Here is a 20201-nt window from a genome sequence, read left to right as displayed (position 1 = left end):
AAGCGTGGATTATTGGGATACTAGAATTAAGAGTCTAAACTTTTTTTTATCGAGGATAAGCGAATTTCGAGGACGAAATTTCTTTTAAGGGGGGAAGGATTGTAGAACCGGTAAATTGGACAGCGTATAAGCCATGCATAATTCTTGTATTTAAAATTAAAATGATTTTTATTGTATGAGTATTTAAATTCTTTTCTTTAAATTTATTTATTTTGCGCAGTAGTTTAATTGTTGGCTTTTCAGTTAAATAAGTGAGGTCGGACTGGAGATGGAGTATTGAGATAAGTTAATAAAGACTTATTTTATTTAAGAAGTGGTAATTTAGCATGTTAGTAGATATAATTTAAAAAGTTGGCATGCGTTCAAGTTATTAAACTTCTTTGGTATTTTATTTAATTGTTTTAAAGCATTAAATGCATGTTTATTTCATTAATTTATGTTTAATTACTTTTATGCATTTTAGGCATAATTCATGCTTGATAAGATTTAATTCATGAAATTTTAAAAGTTCACGCATTAGAGTTTCTAGGTGCATTTCACGACCGAACGAGGAATAGAGACCGGAGAATTTTCAGGAAAATTATTTTATTACAGGATTAATTTTTATTAATTAATAAAAGGTTTTTTTAAGGGTATTTTTCAAAAATGGGAATTTTTGGGTATTTTTACCCGCAAGATTTTTATTTTTATCGGTACGTAAATTTTATCAAATCGGTGGACTTTTAAAGGGTTCGGCTAATATTTTCAAAATCTTTTCAACCCGATATATTTTCGGGAGTGGATTTGGGCTTAATGGGCCTACTTTTGAGTCTATTGGGATTAGTTATCTTTTAAACTTTAATTAAACAAGTTAGGCCCATTAACTAATAATCTATCTATATAATTAGATCCCTAATCACCCATTTAACCCTAAACCTAGTCTTCTACTCCCCAACCAGCCGACACCCTCTCAGAATTCATTATTCCCATCGGTTTCATTATTCTCAACAAGAGGCCCTACCGGTTTTGGCTTATCCTTGTTCTTCAATCATCTATAAGGCAAGAATTTTACCTTCATTTCTGCATCATTCACGTGTATTTATGCTGTTATATGTGTACATATACGTATACTGTTGTTCGGAAATATCGGATCAAACCTACAGGTTTGTTTTGTTTGGTTTCTGCATGTAATCTTTCCTAGCATCTCACGCTTTATTTCTTTGTGAAAAGGGGGCTGCTGATGAGGGTCTCGAGGGACTGCAGAGGTAGTGAAGAAGGGTTGGTTAGCTAGAACCAAAGCTTACACGATTGGAGAGGGACGCTCGGTGGATCGGTATATGGGCGTGGTTTAAAGTGGATCGAGAGTTCGGGTTGCCTGGGGGCATGAGGGTCTGTTCAAAGCCGTGGTTCAGCCCCTGGTGGGTCTGAGCCGTGACCTAGAACGAGCCCCACGCCACTGGCCTTGTAATACAACCGTAGGATCGGGTTGAGAGGTGGGACGCAAGAGTAGTGCTTCGAGTCTTAGCGAGAGAGTGTGGTGCGTAGGCTGCATGGGGCTGTGGCTTGGTTCAGGGGCACTCCTTAGGATCTGATCGAGCTCCGTAATAGGTGGGAGCATGGCTGGAAAAAAATTGGTTAAGCGTGAGGTGTGAGCTGTTAAGAGTTAATCTTAACAGTTAAGATTATACCTTGTGAGTATTTAAAATTTTTAGGAAATTTGGGTACGATGATGGTTAGTTTAATTGGTAGACGCACGTAAGAGGTGAAGTAGACACCTTGTCTTGAGAAATTTTGGAAGTCATTAACAAACTTGACACTAAACGGATATGTGTATTGGAATTATTTTATTCAAAGCTATTTGGATTAGGTAAGTTTGAATTTCAAATTCTTGGGATATTTGTTCATACGAAAATTTTGGGTAAAATAAAAACAAAAGGGAATTAGTTGTGTTCAATATAAATTATCAATTGATGAATATTAATATTTTTTTTATCAAGTAAGAAATTTAAAAGCTTGATATGGGAATTCTAGAATTTATGGGTTATAAGTGAAGTTGATTTATTGGAACTAGCCCATCATTATCATAGGAGAACTTATTAAACTTTATAAGCTAGTATTAATTAAGCATTTAGGACACATAAGAATGCGACACTTGTTCCAATGAGGAAGTCCAGAGTTCTAGGCCTCAACTATATTGTAATTGGAAAGAGAATAGTTTGAGCAGGAAATTGATGCTAGAAGTGTTATTATTAAGGTAATAGGTCGATGTTGTATAATTGAGCTCTTATGGATTAACGTTATTCGAGGTTTAAGATTTACAACCATTTCACATCCGGGATGCACTTGTAAATAATAAATTACGTAAGTTTGGTGTCGTAAGATAAATATTCGATTAAAAGATTCTAGGCTAATACTACTCTGAGGATGAAATAAGGTTTAACCTTTAAGCATCCTACTGAGAATAGAAGTCGTTCAGTAAATTTTGGTACAAAGTTTTCTTAAGTCGAACTGCATAAATGCTATTATAATAGGTCGATGAATATTACGAGTATAGTATAAGAAAAGTAAGGTCCGATAAGTTTGGACATCCATTTCTAGAAGGAGGAATGACGAGATAAGTCAAAATTCGAGGTTATTGAAAAATAGAACTAGGTCACCATGGATCGTTATAAGTCGCGATCCGCAAACGAGAATTTTGGTAGGCAAATTTAATTTGGATTGGGGAGACGTAAGGACAAGTTAACACTTATTTTATCAGAGTAGTGCAACAGAAGCGTGGAATATTGGGATACTAGAATTAAGAGTCTAAACTTTTTTTTTATCGAGGATAAGCGAATTTCGAGGACGAAATTTCTTTTAAGGGGGGAAGGATTGTAAAACCCGTAAATTGGACAGCGTATAAGCCATGCATAATTCTAGTATTTAAAATTAAAATAATTTTTATTGTATGAGTATTTAAATTCTTTTCTTTAAATTTATTTATTTTGCGCAGTAGTTAAATTGTTGCTTTTTCAGTTAAATAAGTGAGGTCGAACTGGAGATCGAGTATTGAGATAAGTTAATAAAGACTTATTTTATTTAAGAAGTGGTAATTAAGCATGTTAGTAGATTTAATTTAAAAAGTTGGCATGCGTGCAAGTTATGAAACTTCTTTGGTATTTTATTTAATTGTTTTAAAGCATTAAATGCATGTTTATTTCATTAATTTGTGTTTAATTACTTTATGCATTTTAGGCATAATTCATGCTTGATAAGATTTAATTCATGAAATTTTAAAAGTTCACGCATTAGAGTTTCTAGGTGCATTTCACGACCGAACGAGGAACAGAGACCAGAGAATTTTCAGGAAAATTATTTTATTACAGGATTAATTTTTATTAATTAATAAAAGGTGTTTTTAAGGGTATTTTTCAAAAATGGGAATTTTTGGGTATTTTTATCCGCAAGATTTTTGTTTTTATCGGTACGTAAATTTTATCAAATCGGGGGACTTTTAAAGGGTTCGGCTAATATTTTCAAAATCTTTTCAACTCGATATATTTTCGGGAGTGGATTTGGGCTTAATGGGCCTACTTTTGAGTCTATTGGGATTAGTTATCTTTTAAACTTTAATTAAACAAGTTAGGCCCATTAACTAATAATCTATCTATATAATTAGACCCCTAATCACCCATTTAACCCTAAACCTAGTCTTCTACTCCCCAACCAGCCGACACCCTCTCAGAATTCATTATTCCCATCGGTTTCATTATTCTCAACAAGAGGCCCTACCGGTTTTGGCTTATCCTTGTTCTTCAATCATCTATATGGAAAGAATTTTACCTTCATTTATGCATCATTAACGTGTATTTATGCTGTTATGTGTGTACATATACGTACACTGTTGTTCAGAAATATCGGATCAAACCTACAGGTTTGTTTTGTTTGGTTTCTGCATGTAATCTTTCCTAGCATCTCACGCTTTATTTCTTTCTGAAAAGGGGGCTGCTGATGAGGGTCTCGAGGACTGCAGAGGTAGTGAAGAAGGGTTGGTTAGCTAGAACCAAAGCTTACACGATTGGAGAGGGACGCTCGGTGGATCGGTAGATGGGCGTGGTTTAAAGTGGATCGGGAGTTCGGGTTGCCTGGGGGCACGAGGGTCTGTTCAAAGCCATGGTTCAGCCCCTGGTGGGTCTGAGCCGTGACCTAGAACAAGCCCCACGCCGCTGGCGTTGTGATAGAACCGTAGGATCGGGTTGAGAGGTGGGACGCGAGAGTAGTGCTTCGAGTCTTAGCGAGAGAGTGTGGTGCGTAGGCTGCATGGGGCTGTGGCTTGGTTCAGGGGCACTCCATTAGGATCTGATCGAGCACCGTAATAGGTGGGAGCATGGCTGGAAAAAAATTGGTTAAGCGTGAGGTGTGAGCTGTTAAGAGCTCCAATGTCATTATTTTAGGACTTTTAAGTATTTCTAAATATGGTAGAAATTTGGGAAAATTTTGGATGTGTTTCGGGTCGATTCAGATTAAAACCGGGACTCCGGTCCAAGTTTTAAAACGAGTCGGTTAAGTTTGAGTTTGAGCTCGAGTTCACGTCTAAGAGTACTATTAAAAATATTTTGGGATATTTTAAGGAGTTGAGTAAGCTTCGGGTCAGTTTTAGAGGTCCAGGGTTGAAACGATAATTTTTAGATTTTCAGGGGCAAAATGGTCATTTTGCACCCGGGTGAGATTTTAGTCTTAGCAGCGCCTTGAGCACAAATCATAATATTTTTAAATGTTCATGCATCATGTTTACGATTTTTTTACGCTATTATAATAATTATGGTGCATGCTTAATTTAAAGGAATTAAGTGAGAAAGTGAAGAGCACTCCGTCTCCGCCGCACCACGTCGTTATTTCGTTTGTTTTCGGTCAAAACAAACCAAGGCATGGTTATATCTTTTTCACTCTTCAATCAAGCCATATAGATATTTTTAAATATAGCAAGTACATGATTTTAATGCAAGAAAATCAAAATTATTCATATTTAATTATGTTGGTTAATTATATTACGTGAAAAAATATTCAAATTTTGAGATTTATGTGATATTGCTTGTGGTCACTTTACTATCATGATTAAATCCGGTCGCATGTTACCGATCCGGTCGTCAGTTCCTGGTTATGAGAGCATTACTAAGTCCTGTCGCCAGTTACAGGCCCGGTCGTCAGTTACCGTTCAGTTCAATTGTTTCACCCAGTACTGTGGCAGTGGTCTGATCAGACGTACATTACTAAGTCATGTCGCCAGTTACAGGCCCGGTCGCCAGTTACCGGTCAGTTCAGTTCAGGGACCACATGCGTAGACCATAATCTCACCAGAAAATTATTACAAGTTATTTCATGACAGGGCTCCAAGGAGCAAACATTTTCACTATGATTTACAGTTCAGTTATGCACGTATTATAATTGCTCATGACAAGTTATTCTCACATTATGCCTCATGACATGATATTTTTATCTCATGCAAATTTTACTATATTATTTACTCGTTATTTACGATATATGCATGCTGAGTCTTTAGACTCACTAGATTTGATTGTTGTAGGTACTGATGATGTATGGACCGAGGGCGGGGACTAGTGAGTTAGCTTGGGTCGGCAGTAGTGGAACCCGAGGACCTCATTTTTCAGCATTTGTTATTTTTAATTCAAACCAAGTCTTTTATGTTGCTGAATTATTTTTAAGTCATTATTTTACAAACATTAGATTTCTTCCGCTGCTATTTTGAATATCAAACATTTTTATTAGTTTAACTTATGATTGAGACATTTTAATTATTTAAAAAAAAAGAAAATTTTAATTTTTCCGCAAATTTTCAAACATGAATTTCCGGGCCTTTACACATAAGGACGGTTTAACATTTATTTTATCAAAGTAGTGCAGCGGAAGCGATGATTATTGGGATACTAGAATTAAGAATCTAAACTTTTTGATTATAAAGGATAAGCGAATTTCGGGGACGAAATTCAATTTAAGGGGGGAAGATTGTAACGCCTCGAAAATCGAAAAGTCCATGTGAACCACATGATGCAAATTATTAAATTTACTTGGTATTTTATTAAATTATTTTAAAGCATAAAATGCATGTTTATTTCATTAATTTGTATTTAATTATTTTTATGATTTTTATACATAATTCATGCATGATAAGATTTAATTCATGAAATTCATGCATTAGGATTTCTAGATGCATTTCACGTTCGAACGAGGATCGGAGACCGGAGAATTTTCAGGAAAAACTATTTTATATCACGATTTATTTTTGTAAATTAATTTAAAGCATTTTTAAGTGTATTTTTCGAAAATGGGAAATTTGGGTATTTTTACCCGCAGAATTTTAATTTTTAACTGTACGCAAATTTTATCGAATCGGGAGACTTTTTAATGGTTCGGCTAATATTTTCAAAATCATTTCAACACGAAATATTTTTCGAGATTGTATTTGTATATAATGGGCCAAAATTTAAGCTCGTTGGGCTTAAAACTCTTTTAAGCTTTTAATTAAACAATTTAGGGCCCATTAGCCATTTGACTACTATTTAATTAACAATAAACCATTCTTTAACCTAAACCTAACCCTACCTTTCCCCCCACCAGCCGACACCCACTTGTTCATCATTATTCTCCATCGGTTTCACCATTTTCTGCTGAAGGTTCCATCGGCCAAGATCATTTCTTGAAGAAAAAAATATCTCCGGCAATCGTTCTTCGATCCCCTCGCGTATATAACATCAAGGCACGCATTTGTACCATTTTATTTATGCATCATACACGATATATACATTCTGTTATGTGAGTATTTGTTTTCTGAAACTCTCGATCCAAGTATGTGCATGGTTGGTTTTGGTTTTTGCATGTATCTTTGCATTTTTCTGAATTCGGTGCAAAGGGCTGCGATCCTTGTGTGGTTAAGAGTTTCTGGTGTGTCGAGATGTTTGGATTGGGGTTTAGTTGAGTGGTTGAACGCTGCTAAGAAGTGGTCGAGTAGAGGGATTTCTGGGAGGGAGGCTCGGTTAGTGCATATATGGAGGTACTGGTGGAGTCGATGGCTTGAAGATCGATCCGAGGTCTGAACCAGGTTACATGGGGTCTGAACCGTGGCTGTGGGAAGGTCTGAAGGCTGCTGGTACACTCTGGTATGGTTCAATCACGGGAAGGAGCATAAACCGTGGGTGGCTCATTTTAGTAAGGGGCGATCATGAGTGAAAGGGTTGATACATGGGGGTGTTTGCGTGGGTTGTTTGCGTCCAGGAGAGAGCTTAGATTAGTCGAGAGGTGATTGGTTGAGGGCTGGTTCGGTGGAGGAGGGTTGGCATGAATTTGGAGAGGTGAGCAAAGGGTAGACGTTGCTTGTGGATAGAGATTAGTGTCAAATGATGTGCTGGAGTTCCAGCCGTGGGTTTATGAGGATGAGGTGATAATTTTAGGATCTTTTTAAAGTTTGTAAGGTGGGTTAAAAATTTGGAAAAGATTTAGTTGCGTTTCGAGTCGATTCGGATTAAAACCTGGACCCCGGTCCAAGTTTAAAAAAAAAACGAATCGATTAAGTTATAGTATGTGCTCGGGTTTACGTATAAGAACACTTTTAAAAATGTTTTGGGACATTTTAAGGAGTTTGGTAAGATTCGGGTCAATTGTAGAAGTCTAGTGGTGAAACGCTAATTTTCGGGTTTCCAGGGGCAAAATAGTCATTTTACCACCGGGGTGAGATTTTTGGTCCTGGAAGCGTCTTGAGCACAAATCATGATATTTTAAATGTTCATGCATCACGTTTACGATTTTTACACTATTATAATAATTACGGTGCATGCTTGGTTTAAAAGAATTAAGAGAGAAAAAGTGAGAAAGTGAAGAGCACTCCGTCTCCGTCGTGCCGTGTCGTTATTTCGTTTGTTTTCTGTCAAAACAAACCAAGGCATGTTTATATCTTCTTTCACTCTTCAATCAAGCCATATAGGTATTTTTAAATATCGCAAGTACATGATTTTAATGCAAGAAGATCGAAATTGTTCATATTTAATGATGTTATTTAATTATATCACGAGCAAAATATTCATTTTGAGATTTATGTGATATTGCTTGTTGTCAATTTACTATCCTGGGATTATTATTTCATCCGGTCGCCAGTTATCGGTCAGTTCAGTTCTCGGTCGTCAGTTACCGGTCCGGTCGTCTGTTACCGGTTAGTTTCACCCGGTCGCCAGTTACCTGTCAGTTTCCCCCGTTAGTCAGTTACCGGCCCAGTCGCCAGTTACCGGTCAGTTCAGTTCAGGGACCACTTGCGTAGACCATAATCTCACCAAGAAAACTATTACAAGTTATTTTATTACAGGGCTCCAAGGAGCAAACATTTTTACCATGATATTTTCAGTTCAGTTATGCACGTACTATAATTACTATTGAAATGATATTTTACGTTACACCTCATTACAGGATATTTTCACTTGCATGCGACTTTATTATTTATTTACTTGTTATTTACGATATATGCATGCTGAGTCTTTAGACTCACTAGACTTGATTGTTGTAGGTACTGATGAGGTCGGGGCCGAGGGCGGGGACCAGTGAGCTAGCTTGGGTCGGCAGTAGTGGAACCTGAGGACCTCATTTTTAGCATTTAATATTTCCGAACTCAGTTTTTTATATGTTGATGAATTATTTTAAATTGATACTTTGCAAACATTATTTCTTCCGCTGCCATTTTGAACATTAACCTTTATTTATCGGTCTATTTTATGAATGAGGCAATTTAATTATTTTAAAAAGAAAATTCTAATTTTTCCGCAAATTTTCAAGCACGAATTTCGGGCCTTTACACTTGGTCATTGAACTTTTGAAATTGGCCTTCAGATAGTTTTATCTTAATTACCTAGATTACATATTAGACGTTCTTTCTAAAGCAGAAGGGAATCAAATGACTTTGAAGAAATAAATTAATTGAGCTATCCGAAGCGACCATATCTAATAATGAGAAAATAATAAACTTTGGTGGTGACATAACTGTTATAACATGAAATTGACTACTCTAAAAAATGGGTATGAAAACTATCAAGAATCAGCAGAAAAAGGGCTTGATCACTAACCTGTTGTCGGCATAATAAACATGTTTGGATGATGACTGATTGTCAAGAGAATGCAGCATACCATTAAGTCTTTCAATTTTCTGCATCCAAAAAGTTAAATTTCAGAATAAAGAACCTGCATGACAGCTATCTCGAGAATCCGAGACCCAAAAAACCATAAACTCTAAAATAAACCTTTTTTTTCAGTTTGTAGCTTCTGCAAAATATATCCAATGTCTTGGGTATTCATCAACATCAGCTCTTCGTTAGTGTACTTATTAGCCTGGCTCCTTTACAAAATCCACATTCAACAGCTAATATTCAAATGACACTCAAATAAATATCCTCAAAAGAGAACAGATAACCTCATAAAAATAAAATTTTCCAGCTTACTCAGGTTTATGGATTCCGCCAACATTTGTTGTTTAAATCATCTTGAAGTAAAATTCATCTGGGTTCCTCAATGCTGCTTTTTTCTTAAGTTTCTGTTATAAACACGCAGAAGCGACTTACCATAAAATAAGAACTTGCCAAATTTCGTTCATAAAATGCAACCTAAACCAACAAGACGCAGGGTAGTAGAAATTACCAGTAAAGTCTTCTCCTTCTGGTGATAGGCTCGTGCACGAATGACATGATCTTTATGTTTTTCATGCAGCCCAAATTTCCTTCTCAAATGCCTGGTACACACAACAAATCATCAATTGAGTGAACCGGAAATATACGTCAAAATATTTCAAAACGAGCAATAAAGAAATTAATGGCCCCAAAAAATAATCACACTTACGGCTGAGCGCGCTACTTGTGAGCTTTTCTTGGAATAGCATTCCTTAAAGACGACATCTTTATTCTAGCAAAAAAAAATTCACAGAACTTTAAAATCAATTTACCCACTTCAGAAAGGCAAAAACAACTACAGAAAACATAAAGGGCTAACAAAAATCTTGAGTTGAAATAATTTAACCATGAAACAACGAAGAGTATCGGTACAGAAAAAAAACAACGGATTTCTTTCGTATTTACACCAAATTCAAAATAATTATTAAGCACAGAAGACTCGCATGTGGAAAGCGGTGAAGGCTTAGGGTTTAAAGAAGACACCAATGCAGAGAATCTTGATTTGATGAAAAGTATTTTATATTGTGGAAAAAAAATTCTTGTAAATTAACTAAAATTCAATCATGCAAATTGGCTTCCGGATTGAGTGAAAAAACTTATGTGAGACGATATCACGAATCGTATTTTGTGAGATGGATCTCTTATTTGGATCTTCAATGAAAAATATTACTTTTTATGCTAAGATTATTATTTTTTATTGTTAATATCGATAGGATTGACCCGTCTCACAGATAAAGATTCGTGAGACCGTCTCACAAGAGACCTACTCCTGATTGAGTATACAAATACAAACACAACACACAAAATTATGATATCACAGAAATAAAAAAAAAACAAAATCTTGATATTATATTAAAAAATTTAGAAATAATTTTTATATGATTTTCTTATAATTAACTAGAATAATTACTTAAATTTGATAGTATTTTATTATTTCAAATTTATGAAATTGTTAGAGATGAAATCATATTTTAAAAGATTAATTTGGTTTATAAACATAAAGAAATATTTATTAGCATATGATAATTATAGACGAACCACAAATTTTATAAAAATAGGCTTTGGCGATATTTTTTATTAAACAAAATAAAATATTTTATCATTTGTTTGAGCTGATTTTTGTTACATAAAAATTAGATAATGACATTAAATTTAATTACTTCAGGTCTCTTAATGTTTAACAATACTAATATCATTGTGCATGCAATTATTTGATTAGACTTTCATTAATTTTTAGATTAAACTATGAAGATTGATATTGAAAGTATTAATGATTCTTTTGTTATAGTTTGGAATTTTTATTTAGATAATGAAAAGGGTAAGGCGACGGTTTTAATGACGGTTTCGCGATCCGTCACCGGAGGCTGCGTCGCATTCTAGAAGCGACGGTTTTTCAACGTAAGCGACGGTTCTTTGGAAGAAGACCGTCGCTATTTTTGCGACGGTTTTAAGAAACCGTTGTAATATTAAGCGACGGTTTATACAAAACCATCGTTAATATTAGCGACGGTTTTAAAAACCCGTCGCTATATTCTATATTCAGCTTGAAGCGACGGTTTATGAAAACCATTGCTTATCAAATTAAGCGAAGATTTATTTAAACTGTCGCTCTATAGCGACTGTTTTGATAAAACCCGTCGTCTTTAAAATTAAGCGACGGTTGATTGAAAACGGTCGCTAACATAGCGACGGTAGAATACAAGACCGTCGTACATGGGCGATGGTTTGTGGAATCCGTCGCTATATTTAGCTTGAATCGTCGCTTTATGAAAACCGTTGCTTATATAAACTGTCGCTCTATAGCGACTGTATTGATAAAACCCGTCGTCTTTAAAATTAAGCGACGGTTGATTGAAAACGGTCGCTAACATAGCGACGGTAGAATACAAGACCGTCGCACATGGGCGACGGTTTGTGCAGTTTTCGTAATATTAGCGACGGTTGACGAAAAACCAACGCTAATATAGCGACGATTTAATAAACCCGTCGCTATTATAGCGACGGCTGTTAGTAAATTGTCGCTAAATTTAATAGGCGACGGTTTTAATAAAAAGCGTCGCTATATAGCAACGGTTTAGGAAAAATCGTCGCTATAATAGCGACGATTTTATTAAAACCGTCGCTATGCCTTCCGTTTTTTGTAGTGAACCGCGCTATGAATGACAGTTGTAAGTTTATCCACTCTCAAATCCAAATCACATTCTAATAACTTAACTACTCTATTCTTCAATTCTAAAGCCATCAATCTTTGTTCCTGAAGTAACAAACAATATCTCATCCAATAATCGGACAACATAAATCTTCAATGGCTTATAAAAAAACATGGTCTGAATCTCTTTCAGCCGATACAAGATCATTTTCCACGAACTTAGGAATCTCTTTATTCGTGTTTAATAGTAATTCTTGAACTTCCTTATCAAACCCATTAAAGTAAACATTGATCAACATCGAACTCAAGGCAGATTCTTGAGGCAGACCCCTGCCTAAACAAACCCCACCCAATTCAATGTTGACTATCTTACATTCAAACAACCTTTTTATCAAATCTAGAAATGCCTTATCTTCAATTTTCTCACCCAGTATCAAAAACAACTTATCAATATTGCCAGAACTAAATAATTCACGATCAAATTTAACAATAAATCACCAACTTGGGTTCACCACAGAATTATTTAAATACCAAATCGATGTGTGGCGGCCCAAGTTTGCTCGTTTGTCATAGCAAAAGGTAGCAAACCTAAAAACTTATGCATAAACCATAAAACTTGTTTGAACTCTCTCCAAAGTAACTCTTTTATTACACATATATCTAAATAGAACATATTTTTAAATGTTAGTTTTCTATATATATATATATATATATATATATATATATAAAACATTCAAAACAACACTCTATTTTCCCACTTTTTTCTATTATATTTTTATGGAAAAGAATTTCAGCAATGAAAATATCACACACATTATTGTAGTTCTTCGCAGTGAAATTTGATGGATTTGACTGCTCTAATGGCAGAGTATTTTTGGGAACTTAAAAGCATGAAATATCACTATATCGGTAACTATATCATTTTCATTATTTATAATATTATATTATTATTTTATATAATATAACAATTTTCAGTCACACCATAAATTCAACATGTGTTTTTTGGTTCGATCACCGGTTCGGTTATGAAGGTGATCCGGTTATGAAAACATTGAAGTATACTTTATTTTCCAACATCAGTCACAGAAAAATTATGTTTCAACGTTTACGGTTGTCCCGATTAAAAAATCACGCAATTTCCACAAAGTTACGAAAAATTGTGCTTCCCACATGACTACAGGATATTGTTGCACGTCCCCTCCTCAGGTTCTCATTCAACAAATCTTCGTTATATAAGTATTCTATTCAATGTTTCCTTTCCTGTCGCCATTTATACACGAGTCTTGAAGTGGGACTAACCATTTCATCTTCACGCAGTTTGCGTTTCTTACCCCTTTTCTGCTCCAATGATGCATTAAAATGATTACCCTACAGCAAAACAAGGAAAAAATGAAGCGTATAACGTACTCTCTGAAATATAGATACATGTAACTCTTTCTGCATAGACATATCCGTGTATATTTTCTCTAGATCTTTTAACCGTTTTTTTCTAGCCTCTAGCTCTCGATATGAAGAATCTGTCTTCCTGCATGTTGACCGTGTTTCTATACACGATTAAACTAAACTCCTCAACCACAAATTCAGTCAAACTTCCTCGATGTAGAAGAGAAACAAAAGTAATATGAAGGCCTAAAGCCAAGGAGAGACTGAAAAGAAATTTGGAAATCAACCAAAGCAAAACTCATCAAAAGGAAAAGGATTTGTGCACGGCGGACAAATAACCAACCGTTTGATTCGATAAAGTTATGTTCTACAAGAAACAGAAAAGTCATTTGGAATAAAACTAAATACCCAAAATCAAAGTAGAAAGATACAGCATAGAAAAAGGATTAAGTTTTAGAAAAATGCAGCAACGATTGCCAAAAAGCAAGACCCTTTAGGGAATATGATAGATAGTAGTTCATGATAAAAGAAACGTCAGTTGGGTAAAATTCTCTAGCACTTGTACATCAATTCGATTTCTTGAACCAAAGTTCGTCAAGTGGCAAGGATAAATGATGGAGAAAAGTATCATCCCCTAATTCCCATAAAATTTATACAAAGATACAGCACTCACAATGACGGGATAGTATTTATCTCTGGAAGAAATAGAAGCCCAGTAGAAAGTCCAGACAAGACAAAAAGGACACACGGCCATAAATATTTATCATGCACGCATAAATGGAATTATAATTAACTCACATAGCATGCGATTGATATTCCCAATTGGTATATATTTGTGACCAACAAATCCAAAAACGTTTTTGAAGAGAAAACTCGAAAAATAGCAGGGAATACCAATGAAGTAGAAATTGAAAACTAAATTCAATAAGAAAAATAAGATATTATGACAAGGCGCCAAATATCACCATATTCAATCAACAAATGAGGTATTGATAACTTAAAGGGGGTAAAGTATGGGTGGTAAAGAGACAAATGAAAGAGCTGTGAGGACAGTCAGACTAAAGCAAATTATTTCTGATTGTCAAGGAAAATTTGTAGTCCACTTCATTTTTGCAATATAGCTTATGGATTGACGGTAATGATATCATTCAGTACTCATCTTAATTGTGGGGAGGCAAGTAGAAACAGGTTATCAACCTGGCAATCCAATTTTGTAGGAGGCAATTGACTAAAAAAAATAGCTTTCAGTACCTCAAAATAATTTTAGGCAAGTCTTTAAAAGCTGATGGGTTCCCTTGTTCTGAAATTTTTTTGCGTACTTCTCTTGCCTCCTCCCTAGAAAGAGAATCAACAGCCAGCCAACATACTTCATGAAACACAAAAATATCTACTAAGTTCAAAATGCTATACTGCTGAGCAATATTTGCCCTGCACCATTTTATGCATTAATACTTTGTGTGACAAGTACATTACCACCAAATCACTGTCTTGGATGAAAAAAATATATGTCATTTGCAGACACACAAGTGTAAATATGGAATTCAAGTGATTCAAACAGAAGTTCCAGAGAAGACAGTCTCATTGCTCCTTGGTCATTGAACTTTTGAAATTGGCCTTCAGATTGTTTTATCTTAATTGCCTAGATTACATATTAGACGTTCTTTCTAAAGCTGAAGGGAATAAAATGACTTTGAAGAAATAAATTAATTGAGCTATCAGAAGCGAAAATATCTGATAATGGGAAAAGAATAAACTTTGGTGGTGACATAACTGTTATAACATGAAATTGACTACTCTAAAAAATGGGTATGAAAACTATCAAGAATCAGCAGAAAAAAGGCTTGATCACTCACCTGTTGTCGGCATAATAAACATGTTTGGATGATTACTGATTGTCAAGAGAATGCAGCATACCATTAAGTCTTTCAATTTTCTGCATCCAAAAATTTAAATTTCAGAATAAAGAACCTGCATGACAGCTATCTCGAGAATCCGAGACCCAAAAAACCAGAAACTCTAAAATAAAACCTTTTTTTTCAGTTTGAAGCTTCTGCAAAATATATCCAATGTCTTGGGTCTTCCTCAACATCAGCTCTTCGTTAGTGTACTTATTAGCCTGGCTCCTTTACAAAATCCACATTCAACAGCTAATATTCAAATTACACTCAAATAAATATCCTCAAAAGAGAACAAATAACCTCATAAAAATAAAATTTTCCAGCTTACTCGGGTTTATCAACTCCGCCAACAGTTTTTGTTTCAATCATCTTGAAGTAAAATTCATCTGGGTTCTTCAATGCTGCTTTTTCCTTTAGTTTCTGTTATAAACACGCAGAAGCGACTTACCATAAAATAAGAACTCGCCAAATTTCGTTCATAAAATGCTACCAAAACCAACAAGACGCAGGGTAGTAGAAATTACCAGTAAAGGCTGCTCCTTCTGGTGATAGGCTCGTGCACGAATGACATGATCTTTATGTTTTTCGAGCAGCCCAAATTTCCTTCTCAAATGCCTGGTACACACAACAAATCATCAATTGAGTGAACCGGAAATATACGTCAAAATATTTCAAAACGCGCAATGAAGAAATTAATGCCCCAAAAAAATAATCACACTTACAGCTGAGCGCGCTCCTTGTGAGCATTTCTTGGAATAGTATTCCTTAAAGACGACATCTTTATGCTAGCAAAAAAAATTCGCAGAACTTTAAAATCAATTTACGCACTTCAGAAAGGCACAAACCACTACAGAAAACATAAAGGGCTAACAAAAATCTTGAGTTGACATAATTTAACCGTGAAACAGCGAAGATTATCGGTACATAAAAAAAACAACGGATTTCTTTCGTATTTACACCAAATTCAAAATAATTTTTAAGCACAGAAGACTCGCCTGTGGAAAGCAGTGAAGGCTTAGGGTTTAAAGGAGACACCAATGCAGAGAATCTTGATTTGATGAAAAGTATTTTATATTGTGGCAAAAAATTTATTCTAAATTAAGTAAAATTCAATCATGCAAATTGGATTCCGGATTGAGTGCAGAAACTTATGTGAGACAATATCACGAATCGTATTTTGTGAGATGGATCTCTTATTTGGATCTTCCATGAAAAATATTACTTTTTATGCTAAGATTATTATTTTTTATTGTTTAAAACGTTCAGTTGGGCCTACATAAATTTCGACATGACCTCCCCGTAAGTAGGACATCCCAAAAATTTCAAAACACAACAACAACAATATACGCTCGAAAATAACGTCAAGTTCACAATCAACCCAACAAATATCCTACAGCCGCACTGGCCAGGACTAGACACAACATACCACGAATAAAATCCAAAACAACATAAAAACATCTCCATACAACTACAAAGGGCATTTCCCTGGCAAATGTATCCAACCAGTATAATATATAAATATCTGGGAACTCTAACTCAAACAAACTGACTACTGGGTACCACTCGCTGACGCTCCACCAGACGCGTCAAAACCCCTGAAATGACCTGATATGACATCAAAAACAACCACATATCAAAAGAAAACAGGGGTCGGATCACAGTACGACAAAACAGTAAAATCACGACGTATATAAAAGACATGTAATAATACCAAGTAAATGCAATGTGCGATGCATGAATGGTAACAACGGAACAACGGATACCAAATGGAGTCCAAACAAATAGCATCATCAACAGTAACAGTGGCCATCCGTGCCAGGAATGCAGCATCAAATCGCCGCTCGTCCATGCACGTAGCATCGGGAATGCGAGTAGCTAAGTCGCTCGTCCCTAGCTGTCATCTGGTAATGTGGCTAATCCTAACCCACTCGTCCCTCTAATGACTCAATATATCTCAACAGAACCAACATAAATAGCCGTCAAAGGAGTCAAGGCTCAATATGTTATGCCAACATAATTTATGCATGAATGTAACAGAATCAACATTCAATGCACATAATAGCAAACAACATTCACTGAATATTCTTACACGCCAATATAACCGTCATAATGATATAGGTTTGAGCATACCTCAATTGCAACTTACAATACCACGGTAAATTCTTAAGGACTATTGGATGAACTCGCCCAACAGTAAAACCTACAATATAAATTCGCTATATATCTCAATATATTGCATTCTAACTGACTAAAACAAATTAAATCAGCTCGATTAACAATCGAATTTCGGGCAGCCTATATAACCCGATCAAATTCTGAAATTCAGGCTTAATACCTCAATAAACGAAGCTAAAACGCACAACTTTGATCTCGCGAAGATGGCTTGCCGGAAATGTCGCCGGAAACACTGTTCACGCCGGAAACCTAGCTGGAAATTAGGAGAAAAGCTCAAGACTTCACTTTTACAAATTAATCCACCGAAATTCGAAGCCAAAAGCTTACCTAAAACCGAATCGAAGCTCATGCACAGTGCTGGAAAACAGGGCCGATCGAACTCGATAACTTACAATTCATGGCAGGAAATACTCTAATAGGTTGAAGGAAGAAAGTTTGCTAAGCTGCTGCACTATTCTCCGACCACCGGTGGCGCTGCGCGACTGAAGCAGAAAGATGAAAGGAGCGACAGGTTGCTGGAAATGGAAGAGAAGGGATTATTTTGTTTCATCAGATATACGCTACACAAAATGGGTTGGATATATTTAAATAAAATGGGAAATGGGCTGGGCTTACTTATTGTTATTGGGCCTCACATTCTCCCCCACTAATAAAAGATTTCGTCCTCGAAATCTAACAAACACAACACTGATATCCACAACATTACGACTGATAATACATAGGAAATTCAGAATACATCGCGTAATTCATTACATTCTCAAACAAATGAGGCCATTCTTGTCGCATCTTTGCCTCTAATTCCCATGTAGATTCTTCTCTTCAATGCCTGCTCCATTGTACCAAAACTAGTGGAATCAACTTGCTCCTGAGCTGTCTTTCCTTGCGGTCCAAAATTTGCACTGGATGTTCAGCATAGCTAAGGGAACTGTCTAACTCCACATCCTCGACATTCAATATATGAGACGGATCTGGCTCATACTTCCGCAACATAGATACATGAAACACATTATGTATCAAAGATAAACTCTGCTGCAAATCCAAACGATAAGCCAATGTTCCAATCCTCTCAACAATCCCATACGGACCAATATAACGCGGAGCCAACTTCCATTTATGTCCAAATCTCATAGTACCTCGGAATGGTGATACTTTCAAGAAAACATAATTGTCCACTTGGAACTCTAAAGGTCTACGCCTTTTATTAGCATAACTGGCTTGACGATCCTGGGCTGCTTTCATCCTTTTCCTGATCAATTCAACTTTATCTTTCATTTCTTGAATAACTTCTGGTTTTGACATCTGTCTTTCTCCTACCTCTTCCCAACATATTGGCGATCTGCACTTCCTTCCATAAAAATCTTCAAATGTGCCATACCGATTGTTGCCTAAAAACTGTTATTGTAAGAGAATTCAACCAAAGATAATGATTTTTGCCAACCACCTTTGAAATCCATCACTACTGCTCGTAACATATCCTCTAGAGTCTGGATGGTTCTTTCTGACTGATTATCTGTCTGCGGGTGATAGGCGGTGCTCATAGCCAACTTTGAACCCAAAGATGATTGCAAACTTCCCCAAAACTTCGAAGCAAAGCTTGGATCATGATCAGATACTATGGTTACTGGCACACCATGCAATCTCACTATATGATCAATGTACAGTTTCGCCATTTTCATATAAGTACAGGTACGATCATACGGAATAAAATGAGCTGATTTAGACAATCTATCAACAATCACCCAAATCGCATAAAAAACACGATTAGAACGAGGTAGATGTGTCACGAAATCCATCGAAATGTGCTCCCAGTTCCATTGCGGCACTTCAAGACTATGCAACATTCCAACAGGTCTCATTCTTTCAGCTTTAACTTGTTGACACGTTAAACATTTAGCCACAAAATGAGAAATATCTTTCTCCATACCTTCCCACCAATAAAAAGCTCTCAAGGTATGATACATCTTTCGAATTCTTGGATGAATACTGTGCCGACTACAATGTGCTTCTCGAAGTATAGCTTCTTTCAAATCTATCAAATTAGGAACCACAAGTCTACCATTAAAGCGTACACTACCATCTGAGGCAGCACTAAACTTTTCTGTCTGACCTGTTCGAGACAATTCTTTTAATCTTTGAATGTGCGGATCGGTCATCTGTGCTGCTTTGATACTGATAAAAATCTGTGGCTCAACTTGAATAGATGACACTATAAAGTAGTCTCCACTGATCTGATAAGTCCATCCTGAAGTTCCCAATTGCTCGTGAACTTTAGAGATAGTCAAAGACGTCAGCATAGCATTCTGAACTTTCCTGCTGAGAGCATCTGCAACAAGATTCATTCGACCTAGTTGATACTGAATCTCACAATCAAAGTCTTTAAGCAATTCCATCCATCGACGCTGTCTCATGTTCAAGTCAGGCTGTGAGAAAAGATATTTAAGACTCTTGTGATCCGAATAAATCACAAACTGCTCACCATACAGATAATGACGTTATAACCTCAATGCAAACACAATGGCAGCCAACTCTAAATCATGAACTGGATAGCGGGTCTCACGCGGTTTCAATTGACGAGAAGCATATGCAATCACTCGCACATTTTGCATTAAAACACAACCAAGTCCATTCAAAGATTCATCTGAACAAACAACATATCCACCTGATCCGGATGGCAAAGCTAGCACTGGAGCTGTTGTCAACTTTTCCTTCAAAGTCTGAAAACTCGACTCACATTCATCAGTCCACACAAAACGTCGATCTTTTTGCGTTAATTGGGTCATAGGCCATGCTATAACAGAAAATCCTTCAATAAAATGCCTATAATACCCTGTCAATCCCAAAAAGCTGCGAATATGAGAAATATTCGTCAGTGTTGTCCAATTGATAACAGCTTCCACTTTACTAGGATCCACTGATACT

The 20201-nt window shown here is 36.0% G+C and overlaps 1 protein-coding gene and 1 pseudogene across 1 annotated transcript; both read right to left on the bottom strand.

The window, feature by feature from the left end:
* Nucleotides 1-13071: 13071 nt before the first annotated feature.
* On the bottom strand, nt 13072-15885 carry LOC140842907 (probable U3 small nucleolar RNA-associated protein 11; annotated as a pseudogene).
* A 758-nt stretch (nt 15886-16643) lies between these two features.
* Nucleotides 16644-19672, bottom strand: LOC140842906 (uncharacterized). The gene is made up of 4 exons (XM_073211113.1): nt 19022-19672; nt 18123-18674; nt 17443-17535; nt 16644-16712 (listed from the first exon to the last, which is right to left on the bottom strand). The coding sequence occupies exons 1-4, from the start codon at nt 19670-19672 to the stop codon at nt 16644-16646; spliced, it is 1365 nt and encodes a 454-aa protein (XP_073067214.1).
* Between the last annotated feature and the right edge of the window lie 529 nt (nt 19673-20201).

The sequence above is a fragment of the Primulina eburnea genome, chromosome 10 (assembly GCF_022965805.1).
Source record: "Primulina eburnea isolate SZY01 chromosome 10, ASM2296580v1, whole genome shotgun sequence".
NCBI lineage: Eukaryota > Viridiplantae > Streptophyta > Magnoliopsida > Lamiales > Gesneriaceae > Primulina > Primulina eburnea.
Note: the sequence above shows the minus strand (reverse complement) of the source record. Positions and strands in the feature narration are given on the sequence as shown.

Excerpts from the sequence above, each read along its gene's own strand:
- LOC140842906 (XM_073211113.1), bottom strand. The coding sequence starts at position 19,672 with ATGGAATTGCTTAAAGACTTTGATTGTGAGATTCAGTATCAACTAGGT. Across the intron at positions 18,675-19,021 it reads GTGTTTTTTATGCGATTTGG|TTTTTAGGCAACAATCGGTA; the intron begins GTGATTGTTGAT and ends TTACAATAACAG. Across the intron at positions 17,536-18,122 it reads AGTTGATTCCACTAGTTTTG|CTAGGTTTCCGGCGTGAACA; the intron begins GTACAATGGAGC and ends CCTAATTTCCAG.